This window comes from Columba livia, chromosome 5 (assembly GCF_036013475.1).
Source record: "Columba livia isolate bColLiv1 breed racing homer chromosome 5, bColLiv1.pat.W.v2, whole genome shotgun sequence".
Lineage (NCBI taxonomy): Eukaryota > Metazoa > Chordata > Aves > Columbiformes > Columbidae > Columba > Columba livia.
Window position 1 is genome coordinate 64,227,708 of NC_088606.1, and position 15,313 is coordinate 64,243,020.

A 15,313-nucleotide genomic window follows, 5' to 3' on the forward strand; every position below is an offset into this window, starting at 1 on the left:
TTCACATCGCTTAGCGCTTCCCATTATAAGCTCAGGAGACTTCCAACATTACTCACCTGCTCATATTTTCATCCATTGTAAACAAGCCGTAAAGAAAACAGATTAAGCCAACAACTGCTGCAAGGAATAACATCTCGGTGTAAAATCCCAGCCAGGCAAAATAGATTCCAATCTTCTCCCCATAGTACTTCCTGAATAGGAAAAAATTGCAATTATTAGGAATACAAAGCAAAGTTTAAAACTACAATAGGGCAAACTGGCCAGAGTCAAAATGAAACAGCTGGCAAAATTCTCATTTAACAGAAGAGTAAATACATTGATGCACATTGCAAAAGTGAAATTTGAAGCTAGATGTGAGAAGTAATGCAGGCTGAATGAACAAAATATGTGGCCTCTTTCAACCCTTTTTTAAAGCTCCAGCTTTAAAAATCACTCTTTCTCCTTCCCACAGGATAATGTAAATGAAGATTTATTTTTCTGATTTTCTAAGGGGTTATACAAATGAAACTGGGCCCAACAGTTCTGATCACGTGGTTAGGATGAACGTCTAATTCACAGAAATACAACTCCTTGTGCTATGAAAGGGGCAGCTGTAACCTGTGAATAATGTAATGTTTTTGTTATATGAGCTGAATCAAAGGGATCTTGGGTGAGGTTAGTTTAAATTTGGGTTTAGTACTGAATTAAGAGCCAAGCTTCAAAACTGGTTTTATCAATGTTTTTTCAAGGCTGTGGCAAATTTTCAAATCAATCCTTAAAAACTGTGGCAAATATTGTTTATAAAATGCAAGGTATTCTTCATATGTGTTTCTCTACAGCCCAATTATCTGTAATACACCTGACACCAGCAGCATTGGCTACATTGAAAGAGGCTTGATTTGAGATCAATAATTTTTCCTGTTGCCAGTAAAAACCTGTCATGCCCTCCAATGGACCTGGGGCCTGATTAAGTATCTGATTCTTAAAAGCTGTAAAAAAATCCCAGCAGGATCAAGCTACAGATGAATCCACACTTGTATTACAGTGAGAACCAAGTCAATCTAATAAAGCACAGGCGGTATTTTATTCTACCTGATGAGGTCCAAAGGCTGTTCCTTGTAGAAGCGCAAGAAACGGGCCCACTCCATGTACAGTGTGTACCTCTCGTTGTCACAGTTTGGATCATTTGCCTTTTTCCAGTACTGGCACTGCGAGCAAAGCAGAGGAAAAGCAAAACACCTCAGACTCAAATACTACATTAAAATAAATGAACATCAATGACGATGATGCATCCCTCTCAAGATTGTGCCAATTAAACCAATTTGAAAGTCAAACTTATCACTCTACTTCACCACTTCATTTAAGTAAAACCCTTTTTATATATGTTTTAAGACAATACATGTTTTCAGAAAACATTTATCAATCTGAGACATTAAGTCAACCTGCACTGTAACCACATCATGTTACTTTACACCGGTGTTGTGCTGGTACAACATACTCATTTGCACTGGTAGATTAAAAGATGTGTGTCTTTTAATGTTTAAAAGATGTATAGATGAGACTCTTAGGGACATGGTTTTGTGCCAGAGTTAGGTTATGGTTGGACTCTATCTTAATGGCATCTACTAACCAAAACGATTGTATGATCATTGCAGTGAGCAGTTTGTTCCTTTGCACTGGTAGCAAGTGCAACCGCAGAAGTTCGAGCTTCCCTAAAGCAGAAAATCCCCATTTTACTCCTATTTCATTCCAAACAATGCAAACTGAAATCCCGTTCTCTGTACTTCTCAATCAGGCTCTCACTGTAAATTTCCCAGCCAAAAGCTCTTCACCAAGAGATGGAAACCAGGGGATAGAAATTCAAGTTGTTTGCTTTCTCCAGCCAGAGCACCAGAACGTGTCCCGCCCTGCGGCTGCTCAAGCTGTCACGCAAAGATATGCAAACTGAAATTCTGACACTAATTAACTTCAGTGGCGTTCGTCACTATCATCCACACACTTGTCAAATACTAAGAAAAATTAAACAGCACAAAATAACGGCAGTTTCTGACAGCTCTTGGAACTGTGTGCTGTACAACTCCAGAAATATTTGGCTATGTCAAATATTCTCTTTGTCATCTTCATGTCCCTTTTTTTCTGAATGTCTCTCAGTGACAAAGAAAAGAATGAAAATTGGTTTCTCAATAGAAATCAGGAAGTCTACGCAACCTAAAGTTTGCATTTTTAAAATATTTTAAGAGGTTAAATAGTTTTTTTAGACAATGATTTGTGAGTCTGTCTCATGACATTTGGAGTTTCTTGAGATGTTTCCTGTGTAACCTCATCTGGGTGTTCCTGCTCCATGAGGGGATTGCACTGGATGAGCTTTTGAGGTTCCTTCCAATCCCTGACATTCTGTGATTCTGTGATTCTGAGCCTTTAAGGCTGATTGTATAGAACAGATTCTTGTACAACTGGTTTTTATTATCTGTGTTTTCAGTCGTACCAATAGTATAAAGTACTTGCCAGCCTGGACTAGTCTTCTACAGCCAAGACTCTAATCAGCTAAACTTTCACCCTGAAAACCTAAAGATTGTGCATTAATCCATTTATTTTCATTTTCTAAGGGAGGAAAAACAAATTTTAAAGCATAAATCTATATAAAGTATTTAAAAATTTCTTGTAGAATGCACAGATATAAATAAGCAATTTAAGCTCCTAAAGCATTGTGACTAATCTGAAATAACTCTTAGAAACAAGGAGAGAATTTAAGATGTAAGCAATGAATTGAACACAACATTCAGAAGGAAAAAAAATACATTAAAAAGAAATCTGTAAAATATACAACAGGTAGTATGCGCTACTGTGTAACTATAGTCTGTACACATCCTATACACACACAGCTCGATGTATGTGTGTACAGAAGGTATTCATTCCTTGTTATAATCTTGCTAATGCACTATTGCATAGTCCATATCATAGACATTATAGGAATATACTACGGAATAATTCTTACAAATTATGTGTCTGACACATAAGTATATCCTAGAAACTCATCCATAGGAAGAAACACTTCAGCAAATAAGACCCAAACAGTAGGGCTGGCAGCTTGGTCTTGTGTCTTATAAACCAGAATCAACTATTGGCACAAATGGGAGGGTTCATTGCATTTCCCTTTCTGATGGAAACAGCAAATGCCACGGTAGGTAAAAGAGTAAAAACACTGGGAAATGCTCAGGGGAGCAGAAAGCTCCAGTACTTACATCATGAAGAGGATACGCAGCTGAGTAGGTGCCATTATTTAGCAGTCTCTTAATCCCGAATTTTTTCTTCCCTTCTTCTGTTCCATACGGGCAACGTGTAAGAATATAATTAACCTACGATTCAAACATAAGAATTTCAGACCTTTCCTGCTTTATGGACATTTAGTAGAAACCTATAATGGTCGTGTGTTGTGTATAACCTGCAGGAACAATATGCAAAAGCAAAAAGCGTTTCTTCAGAAGGCCCTATCCCATGTGAAATCACTGAGGACACACTTGCCTTGTAGACAGAGGATCCATCCAACAAACACCACTCCAGATTTCTAAGAAAGATGCCCAGGCATCCAGGCTTCCTCATATTTACCCACAGACAGCACAGTTTATACGCTCCTTTCTTGCATGAATATTCCAGTGGGACCACGTAAATCTACCTGTAAATATCAGTAGGCAAATTCACATACGTACTATTCTGTTTCTCATGGACGGTGAGAAGAAGGTGCTCTCGTCATCGATGAGATACAGCTCCTGCTTGTCCTTGCTGAACGGAGCTGTGAAATAATCGGGCTCAGGGTGCATCACCTTCTCCGGCAGCCTGAGAGGCGCCAACATACAGTCCAGGGGGTTCTCCACCGTGGAGGGAATGTCGTTTTCCTTGATGGGAACTTTGATGTTCAGCACTTCTGCATACGTGATCAGAACCTCCCACGGGGCGTGGATCTTCACAAAATAGATCTTGCCATTTTCTGATTCCTGCCCCAGAGAAGTTAAATCAGATGTCAGACTAAATTCTGTTTCATTGCAAGATTCATGAGAAAAGCTGTTGTACAAAATTTATTACCTTGTACATATTTTTAAAAGTGTTTTTTTTTTAATTTTAAAGGAGGGGGGATAGGGAAACATTTTGTATACACATTTTTAATAACTAAAAAGCTTATCTGAGTGGTCATTTGTTCATAAAGATAATCTTTGCACTACTAAAATGTTAATCTTGTGCACCAAGGCCTGAAAACTCTCCTTAGGCTCCGAGCGCATTGGAAAGGCAAAGGCTGGTCATGCAGGGGTGCAAAGCTGCTCTCTGACCTGGAGAGGGCACTTTTCATACAGCAAGTACAGCACACAGGAGTGCTTGCAAAAAGGAGTTACCAAGCAGAGTTAAGATCTGCCACGGCCTCGCAGCTGTGATAAGGAATAATCTTATCACAAGCCTCACCCCCTAGGATACATTCTTGTAGTCTTCCTCAGCACACACAGGAGAAAATGGCAATCAGAAGGTATTTTAAATGTGTTACTCAATGAATCCCTATCTAGGGATGTTAGACAGCCTGAACTTCATCAAAAGTTACTTTGCTCCCCCAATTTCTGGTAGAAAAAAAAAAAGAGCCTGCTGACTGAAGAAGTCAGCAAAGGCAGCATCCTTGTTCCCTAGTTATTAAACAAAACAGTAGCACTAATCCAGCATCCTCGAGTTGTTACACCAGGGTCCTTCCTCATCGTAACTACAACATCCAGTGGCCACGCACTAATCCATTCACTGACTTCCAAATATGTTACTAGTTGTTCAGTGGGATTAAATCTGGCTGTGAGCATACTTCCCATTTACATGCGTTTACATGAAGTCACAGCTATTTCGGAACTGCTTTCTTTTTGTTACGAAATCCAAAGCAATCACTTCCTCCTGAATCAAAATTACTTTGCTTCTACAGTTCTTATAAAGATATCTGAAAAAATGAACCAAACAAACACATTAAACTTGTTTCACTTAGTCATTGCCCACTGGAATCTGGTAGAATAATTTGTAATTAGTAACTTGCAGGTCTATTTCTTTGGTCCTAATTTTTCTCCCTTTTTTTTTACCTTCTTGTCTTCTGTTTCTAGTTCCAAGCCAGCCTTTTGCAGATTGCTCTCAAATTCTTTTCTTCTTTCCTAAAGAGAAAAAACCCACGCTTTATTAACTGGTGAACTTAGCAATTAACTGATCACTTCCTAATGATTTCACTGAGTTTCACTCCTCCTAACATCCCTGATGACAACCCTTTCATGCTCTGTGACCTTTGAAAACGAAAGCAGACAAAACCCAGCTGATGCAGACCAGGCCACTTCTGACTAGGATCAGGAAACCTATCTGTTAGTCAGGAATAGGCTCATAAACTGTGCCATCTCGTTAACCAGAAAATAAATGAAGTCTTGGGGACTTGGCTTAGTGACAGTGTTGGGTCAATGGTTGGACTGGATGATCTTGAGCGTTTCTTCCAATCAAATGGTTCTATGATTCTGTGTCATGCGTCTTGAGCACTTCCAACTCTTTGGAAGGGTGGTGTGTGTTATTGTTTAAATTAACTATATTTCTAAGGGAATATTAAAACTAGATGAAAAGAAAAATTCTGGAAGTACGTGGAAGACCTTCTAGCAATAGCTACTTACCAGTTAACCAACCATACCTGATACAGACGCTCAAGTACTGATAACACACAATTCCAACAGGATGCCTCCCAAACAACAGAACTGTAAAACTAGATAAGGCTAACAAATCACCCTGTGGAAGCTCAGATATGCTGAGCTTGCATAAAGCCAGCCTGGACTTCATGCAGATATACACCAAGGCCTTGCTGAGCCTGCGACATTCGTGAACGCTGTCTTTTGCCAAGTAATTCCAAGGTGGTGATTTTCTTCCCCTTATTCTCTGTAGAATTTTTGCTCCTATTAATTTCCTTTTAATTATACACATTTCATTGAAGAACTGCAGGAATAACCAAACGTTAAGCTCAATATTTGAGCTCTAGCCTCATTAGAAAGCACGAGGTAGACTAACACTTTATGGGTTAAAACGTGCATGCTGGGTGATGCAATCTCTATCGAGAGGTCTTACATGATATTTTTCAAGCACACTTTAAAAAAGAAAAACAACAAACAAAGCAAAACACCATCGTTTTCAGCCAGTTTCCTTTTCCTGGGTGTCTGTGAGGGTCAGGAAGCTCTATTTGCATTTCAGTTTGCACTAACTACTCAGATAAATGAATACAGACAAGAATGGCTTTAATGGCTCTGAAATCTACTCTAAGACGTGTCCATGTTAGTGGCCTTGTATTTTGATATGTCACATCTGATTCTATTATTAGATATTAAATTAGACACTGGCCTAGGTAAACTTGCAAATATGATCATTCCTGAGTCACAGCACATGCTGGGGAAAATGCAATTCCATGTATTATTTTTTAATTAATTTATCCCACAAACCTGCCTGCGTGCGCCTGGATAAACATACCCCAGAACTCTTCTGTGCTGACCTGCTGATCTAATAGAGAACAATACAATGAAAGGTGATTTATCATTACAGTCAAAGTGGTGTGTAAGAGCTGACATTCAGGCCTGGTATCCAGAGCTACGTGCTGTTCTGGGTTATATTTTGTCCAAACAAACACTGGGGGAGAGCCAAGCGAGTAGCTCAGTGGTTCTGTGCCACCAGATCCCAGCTCCTCCTCCTGCTGTGCAGAGCCCAAGGGTCTGGCCCCATCTTACTGATTTTTCCCTACTATACACTTACTGTGATAAATTGCTTTGCTCCGATAGAAGTTATACCCTTTTCACCTCTTTGCTCTCTTCCCATAAGCCACCTTCTCTGAAACCTGTGAGAATGTGCTGTACTTTGCAGTCACTTGAAACAACCGTCTTTAGGATGAAATCAATGTCCTGCAAAAAAATTTGCTAACCCGTTTCTTGCCAAATACTGGATTTCTTCATGTTGCTGCTAAAGGCTTAAAATGGACCAAAGGTACCCTTGGATTACTGCTGTTTTGTTTTAATATGTACTTAATAGAGCTTACTATCCCAAACCTAAAAAGCTGGACCTGGTGAGTGTATTTGTGACTACACAACAGATGCCGCCCTGCAGTCACATAGGGAAGCAACAAAACTAATAACAGCAGTGAACACCAGGACTTGTGGGCTAATGCCCTTCCTCACATTTACACTTTGTTTAAATACAGTTCTTAAGACTCCCCAAAGCATCTGTAAAGGACTGAAACCACATTTTCTGAGACCACTGTGGCCAATATGGGTGAGTTGCCAGTAGAGCATCCACCTCTCCCAGCACCGCTGGGGATATCCCGCCTGCTTTACGGGGTCACGTCACCATCTAACTTATCCTGGGCTGTAATGATCCATCCTGATAAGATTAACAAAGCAAGATCCAAAGTCCAGCGGTACTAACACACCCAATGCAGATGCAACACTGCAGGATTAGATACCCAAGGAAGATAGACAAGTGTAATCAACCTGTTTTCTTGATAAGAATGCTGTTACTGCTAGTAACAACAATCAATAAGCAGGAAAATAAAATAATTTCAAGTTTACAACATACTATTCCTTCATCAAACTCCTCCTTCTCACTTTTCCCCTTCCTTTAGGCAGGGAGCGCCAAGCTGACAAAAGCCTTTTACATATCAGGATGCTCAGGCTTATTCTAACTGCAGTCCTAGGTAGGACATTGGGAAATAAATACGGACTTTAGGAACAATCACACAGTGGGGACTTTGCTTCCAGTAAACATCGGAACAAGTTACTTTCCACAGAGATCCCAGAGTCTTAATGCTCTGGAGTTTCTTGCGGAGAAATACACTTATGGAGAATAAATGTCCTGGTCATACATGAATGCTTTGTTAGATATTTTTTAAAACTCTGTTTATTTTTCCACGTACACATGCACTTTGTATGTGGGTAAAATATTTCCACTTATCTGCTAAAGGCTTTAAGGAAGCAAAAACATAATCCTAATTTTTGTTTAGAGAGACTTAGTATTTCGGATTTATTAATGTAGCTCATAGAAGGCGAGTTCAAAACAGAGTTTAAGATGGAAAGTTTCTGGGGAACATCAAAGTAGTTAATGCATTTGTTCTACATGAAGCTAAGGGAGAAGATGAACAGACCGTCTCCTCCGTCTGTATCAGGGCTGTGTTGAAATACACAAAGAAGTTATTCATCCTTTTCTTAGCAATGCAGAATAAAGCTGTTTCCTCGAGACAAGGAAACAAACCCCTTTGTCACAACTGTTATTCTCTTCCTATGAAGATTTCTATTCTTAGCTGTTCCAATTTGCTGTGTCATTGTATTCAGTAAAAGAAATTCACATTTCTGTCCTGTGATGACTGTACAATGGCAAGTACAACGTGTCAGATGGATTCCAAAGGCTGCAGCGCATCAATATTTAAATCTTGTTCCCACAAAGACAACAGCACAGTACTTCTGTGCCAAGAAATTTGCATTAACTTATGGGCATTTCATTGTACAAATATAAAACATAAATATAGGGCAAATTTCCTTTTCTTAGCAGATAACCCAGGAACTGTGTAAAAATGGATACGCTGTAACATGGATATATTTGTGCCTTGTGAGTTACCTATAGGGCCATAGACCAAACACCTTCCATGGGGCCATAAACTCTTTTACGAGTAGCAGACACATACAGAATTAAATCTCATGCAACTTGATGTGGATGTTCCAGCCTTTTGCAAGACATTTCTTCCTAACCAAGCACATCTTTACCTCAAAGAAGAACTACAATATTAGCTCTAACTCTTGGGTTCTTCCCCATGTGAATCCTTCAGCCCATAACGATGCCCACGTACGTGGCCTCTGGTCTGGCAAAGATTCCCGCTACCCCCTAACAACCCATAAAGCAATGAAATGGAAATTGCTGCACAAAACACAAATAAGCAACCAGACTGAGCATCTGGCTTGTTCTCCTTCCCACTTGAAACTGTACCTAAATAGTCTCCATTTCTTTCCTCATGTTATTTGAGTATGACTAATGGAAAAGTTTATTTTAAGAGTTGCTTTCACATAGTTTACATGGGTATCTTTCTTCTCTCTGCAGACTGGCCTCCTCTCCCTTCTTTTTTAAATGCATTTTGCTTTATGGGAGAAGTAATTTAGCTGGATTACAGGCTGACAAAGTCAGTGTGGGTTTGAAAAATGTACTTTTTCTTTTTAAAACCTATGGTCTCTTAGCTATAATGTAACCCTGGTCTGCCAAACTAATCTCCTCAACGTGGCCAGTTGAGAAACGCTGCCTGGGAGATGCTTAAGCTGGGAAAAACACCAGAGACAATGACGTAGATTCTTGCATTTCTTAAGGTAACAAGAGTAAGGGGCTGAGCTCTACACTGGGTCAGATTTGGGTGCAAGTGTACCCAGCATAACTCCTTAATGAAAACACTCTTTCCTTCATAAAGGACTGAAAGCAGTCAGCAATTCTTTTGAACAACCCAATGTTGCAGTTTTTGTTCAGAGGAAATGATAATTTTTAATTATGAAATGCTTTAATATGACAAGATACAGGTAGGAAAAGTTTTTTACTTCACAGACCTTTAGTTTTGATCATGATTTTGTCATAAGCCTCAGCACAGTTTTCTTCCAATATCCTTATTTTTCTGAATAATATGATTACATGAGAATGAAGTTTCTTTAGTTTCCCTCTCTTTTTTAATTTTGAGATATAAATTGGAGAGACTAGTTTGTAAATGTAACCTCTCCTGGCAGAAAGAAGGCAATGAATCAAGAGAAAACAAAATAATTTAAATCCCTGCCATTTCTATTCTTTTAAATATTGTGCTTTATATAAAGTATTTATTTGTCTTGACTGCATCTCATAGCTCTAGATTTTTTTATATAGCTTGAATTTACATGTTAGTCAAGTTAGACCTCAAGTGTCAGTGTTAGCAAGAACAAATACATATAATTTACTGATTCCATCTGACCTACTGCCACCATTCAGTCAAATGGGTCGCGCTCGGAAGCTCAGGGATGATCACTAACCAGCATTTTAGAGAAAGCTCAAACTTCATGCTCTGTTATTATACACAGGAGGTCTCTTATCAAAGTCACTTTAAATATTCTTCTAGAAGAATAAATACACATATGCAGAGTGCAAGTCAAGCACAGGGAAACGCTCAAATAGCAGACGCGCTGTTTGTTTTACTCTGAGTATTTATTTTAAAAAAGTCTTAAAAGGAAAATTGCCTGGATCCTTGGACCTGAGAATCTATGTCTGCTCTAACTCAAGCAAAGGATAGGGGAAAAAAATTACCGTTACATCTCATATGGATAATGCTTTGCTTATTTAAAAGAAACCTCCTTCATTTAACTATTTACATGTACAGTTTCACCACAGCCACAGGTAACTGCAAGACTGTTAAATGAAGAAAACAAAGCCATTTGGATTACTTGGCACTGATTGTGTAATACATTGACCAACCTAAGTAACGGAGAGCGATCAATTCAGTAAATAAAGCCCCAAATATCTAATAACATTGGGTCCTAATGCACAACAGTAAATTACACAGAAATTTCAGTACATAGAACAGCTTTTTACATACCTATCAAAATTTTAAGTCCAATTCCAGCTGAGTGCAGTGATTTGAAAGGCTTAGCAACTGATATTTGGGTTATGATAGATAAGAATTAAGAGGACCTCAAAAAGTCAAACTTACCAACTTTTTTTCCCATTCCTTATTGAGATCATCCACATAGGAGAGAACAAAATCAATTCTCCTGACACCATCCCTGAAGAAAATAGAATCTTTGCTTTGATGTCTTTTATCAATCTGTGGAAGACACAGGCATGTGATTAAAAAGAGCAAGTATTGCTGTCGCTCTAAAATGTAACAGAAGACAAAGAAGTTCCCCAAATTGTCTCAATTCTTCAATTTCTTCATAGCTGAAGACACATTTGTGCAAGTTTTAACAAGGGATATATCCAGTTAAAATAACTTCAAAATTAGCTGCTTATGTCCACAAACTCTACATGTAAATAATTAATATATGAAGAATAAATATACGTTAGTGTAGCAATACCTGTGAGCAATGCCACCATCACAGTCTTTACTAGTGTGTCATAAATGATCGAGACAAGTGTTATCTGATAGCATGGGGTTTTTTCCTGCAGTTAGTCACAATGTCACCACACAAAACCCAGCCAGGGCACGGTTCATTGACCCGAAGCAGGTAGCAAAATGTGAATTCCATGCGTTTTCTTCTACGTAGCAAGAGTCACTAAACCAACCACCACAGAGAAACACGTTCCAGCAATGATTACATGTGAAAATGCACACAAACAACACAGGGGTTACATTTCAAAATAGAGTACTTACTTTCTTGGAGGGGAAAAAAAACATCTACTGAAAGGTTATCAACGTAACCGGGTAATTAGTATTCTAATTGGTCTATTAAAGGTCATACTTTCAGTTCTCAGCATGCCAGAATGTCATAGTAACAACATTCATCTTTTTCACTCATTAGACAACAGCAATTAATGTTAAGGAAATAAAGGCTATTACTTCACTCTCCTAGGGATCTCAACACAATATTAGGTAATATTATTTATTATCATATCAATATTCAGCTCTATCAAACTCTTTATAGGACTGGAGGTTCATCCAGCGAAGTGCTCTCCATAGAAACTAATTCTCTGGTCTCAATTTAACTCCATGCTAAGGAAGGTTGGTGTTGGTTTTTTTAACCACAGCTATCACAAAAATTGTACTTATACAAGACTGGGTTTTCATTTTATTAGAGTAGGAACAAAAAAATAACAATTGAGAGGGATACGTCTCTGTCTTCTCCCTCTTAAGCTATGCAAGGATGCACGGGAAAAATATCCTGTTCTTTCTCAGGGAACTTTGTAATGTGAATCTTGCTCCCAGTTAACAAAAGGCACCACACAGTGAAGCATGTTATTACTGCAGCCATCCGAGCCACTTGCAATATTATTCATCAATGGTTTTTACCCTGAGACGTCGCTTCAGGAACAGATTATATCTCCTTCCACTCTGCCGGAATAACCAACAAGTAGTTAGTGAGCCCATGGTTCCTCCCCCAAACCCAAACCAGCTGCCAGCACACCCCAAAACTAAAGTTAGTAACAAATCCGTGTCCTTAAAAAAGCCAAGAAAAGCCTCCAACTATTAAAATATAGAAGCACCCACAAACATTATAACTATAATGCCTTTTGTACTAAAGGCAAAGCTGTGCTGGCAACCATCTGGATAATAAACTCAGTTGGTTTAAAATAATGACTCCTATAATGCTAATTGCCATGGTTTGGATACTTAAGCAGATTTTTTAAAAAAGAACAATTGGAAGTTTATTAGAATGGAATGCAAAGGTATCAAAACAAGTGCTGGGTAATGAACAGTGTGAGCCTGTTTCTGTTACGCTCAGGCTGGACCCACAGGGACATAAAAAGACAAATGGCAACCAGGTAATTCCAGAGCGGACAATATTACAAGCAATAAAATCCGCATACTCCAGGACATGTGTTTGTCTTCAGACAGGCTCAAATTTAATAATAATAATTAAAAACATCCTTATTGTGTCACAGTGTTGCACGACTTCATGCGTTTTCACCATAGACGCCGGTAACTGCTGAACGCAGGCAGCAGCCGGCTCAGACCATCCAGGCATGCTGGAGAATTCCTGTGTTTCTGAAACTATCTGAGCCTTTGGGAGCTACAAATCAAACAAAACCACTTCTGAAAATGCTGCAATGTCTTTTTGCCTTCCCTCTTTGGCAATTCTGTTGGGTTTTTCATCATTTTTCTACTTGAGAAATATTTACGGCAGATCAATTAGAGCAGATTACTTTGTAAGACTGAAAGCAGGACAGCTACCTCAGAAAATGCTTTTGTTTCCAAATGCAGTACATAATAATGCAAGACTAAGGGGGAGTCACAAAAACAATGGAATCCAACAGAACAAAAGAAAAGAAACAGCCTTTTCTTATTCTATTTTGTGCTTATGGCATTTTTGTAAATACAATTGTGACAAGCAAATCGCAACTGTTTAGATGTTAACTTAACACAGAACCACACCTGTATCTACGTAGCATCAACAGCACTGGAATTATTCAACATTACAGCAAGTGAAGCCCAAAGTGCATTCTAACAACTTACAATCTTGGGAATCCGCCTAAAACTGAACTCGTAGTTTAAAAAGACAGAGATTGTGTGAGTGTAGACACTGTCCTAATAAACTACCAAAATCCATATACACAAAGAAGTATAACGGTCAATAAATAATGTTTATTTCACAAAAGGCTCCTGCCAAAGGAGTGTCCCTAATTCCTTGGGCAGCATAGTTATAAATTAGACTATTCCATACAATGGAAGTAATAATTTGTCTGTAGTGTCAAAGTTTGCCAATTTTCTAGAATGTATCAGAATCCTGCTCAGTCATTAAAGGCCTGACTATCAATTTAAGAAGATGCAGTAGTCATCCTTGGATCTGCTTTGAGAAGGGGAATACTTATCATTTCCCTTTCCTGTACATAGGATTATTCGTCATGGATAGTGACAGACCTACTTATTAAACCCATAAATTATTCCTTTCCATTTTGCTGCGTTTGGATTTCACAAGAAGAACAAGATCAGTCTTGCATATTCATGCCGTTCTGTGCATAAATGTGCACTCACAGGTTTAAAATATATAAAATGTTACTAATTTGCACTGGTCGCAGCAGTGAATCATAAAACATTACGGATCAGTACATCTCATTCTTTAACAGCTCCTTCCAGAACTGTATTCAAATTAATTGATCTTAGACAACCTGCAGTTATTCAATGAAGTTACACCTCATTGAAGCAGATATTGTGTGATGTGTACCTTCTGGAATACAAGTAACCAAATTCAAACTTCCCCACGCAGCTTTGGAATAATTGAATAACAGCCAATAATGAATTACAAAAGAGATGGAGCCCCGAGGTGTATGGTGAAAACTCAAGAGGCAAGAGCCACAAGTTGCAACAGGGAAATTCCTCCTGGATTGAGGGTGGGGTTGAGCAGGAACAGGTACAACAGGTTGCCCAGATTGACTGTGTCATCTCCATCCTCAGAGATCACACAGCTTGACCAAGCAAGGCCCTCACTGAGCAACCTGATCTAAGTTTGAAATCAGCCTTGCCTTGAGGAGGAGATTGGTCACGGAGACCTCCAGAGGTCCCTTCCAGTCCAAGCCAGTGTATGATTCTATGAAATGGTGCTACTTCCAAAACGTTCAATAAATCCATCAGCTACAAAGCAAGTTTACAAAAGCTACTTGTTCAAAAACAAATACTGCTCTCCCGTTCTCCAGTAGTAACTTCCCAGTTTTAATAGTCTTAATTACCTCTATAGGAACTATAAGACTTTGTAGCCTGTAGACAGATGTGCTAATTGAACCCTGTATGGTCTATCATAAAGAGGGAAATTTTCTTTTGATGTGGCTACGTAAGTGCAAACTGACTGGATTCATACAGAATTAATATTTCTAGTTACGCCATAAGCGATAACTTCTGGCTAGACATCCAGTGGAGGTCAGGGTGTGGACCCACCTTCAACCAACCTTCCACGTACCTGGATTTGCAATCCTCGCATTAGGGACTCAGACAGGACAGGTTATAAGAAAGACCAAGATGTCAGTACAAAAATAAACAAAGCACAGCTCAAGATGAAGTAAGGCCACAACATCCCATCACGGTCAGTTCTGCCCAAACTGCTTTGGTGTGAAGGGTGTAAATGCCGGTTGATGGTCACACGCTACATCCAAATCCATCAAAACCCTCCTGCTCAAGCCTTGGCCACCTTGCTCGCACCAGTGGCCCAGACAGGCCTCTCCAGGGCCAAAGCAAACAGCGAGAGGGGAAAGGGAACTGCTGGCTGTGGTATCAACCGCTAAACACAGAAAGTGCTTCAGAAAAGCAGCTTTGGAGTGAAGCTGAAGAGACCGTGGTCAACACTTCCCTGGCCCCACACCAAAGCACACAGGCAGCTGACCTTGGTCAGCACAATCTGCCAGCCCTCGGTGGTCTAACAATATCACAGCACCTGAAAAGCAAATACATCTTACAGATCATACCTGGATGATCTAATCCTGTATATTTTCACAGGACTCGGGGATTTCTATTTCTGGCTATCTACCTAACCGGAAATTTACGTCCCCACAGGCCGCTCGGTGCAGCTCTCTCCTTGCAGGCAATGGAGCTTCCTCCAAATACCCCTTGCTACTCAATATCCCAGCTCTCACCATGTCTGTACTTCAAAGACCAAAGAACTTGGCTTCGAGC

General features: G+C 39.3%; 1 protein-coding gene across 11 annotated transcripts in view; it reads right to left on the minus strand.

Annotated features, from left to right (window-relative positions):
• The window catches only part of ANO5 (anoctamin 5), a 56,353-nt gene that overhangs the window by 19,660 nt on the left and 21,380 nt on the right, over window positions 1–15,313 (minus strand). For 6 of the 11 annotated variants that reach the window (XM_065065499.1, XM_065065496.1, XM_065065498.1 and 3 more), the window contains 6 exons: window positions 10,706–10,819; window positions 5,076–5,144; window positions 3,687–3,971; window positions 3,222–3,335; window positions 1,072–1,187; window positions 57–191 (listed from right to left, as the gene is read on the minus strand). In XM_065065499.1, the coding sequence (XP_064921571.1) occupies window positions 57–191; window positions 1,072–1,187; window positions 3,222–3,335; window positions 3,687–3,971; window positions 5,076–5,144; window positions 10,706–10,819 (833 nt within the window). Of the gene's footprint in view, window positions 1–56; window positions 192–1,071; window positions 1,188–3,221; window positions 3,336–3,686; window positions 3,972–5,075; window positions 5,145–10,705; window positions 10,820–12,001; window positions 12,047–15,313 lie in introns of all 11 variants that reach the window. The other 5 variants (XM_065065492.1, XM_065065489.1, XM_065065488.1 and 2 more) reach the window with 2 other exon arrangements.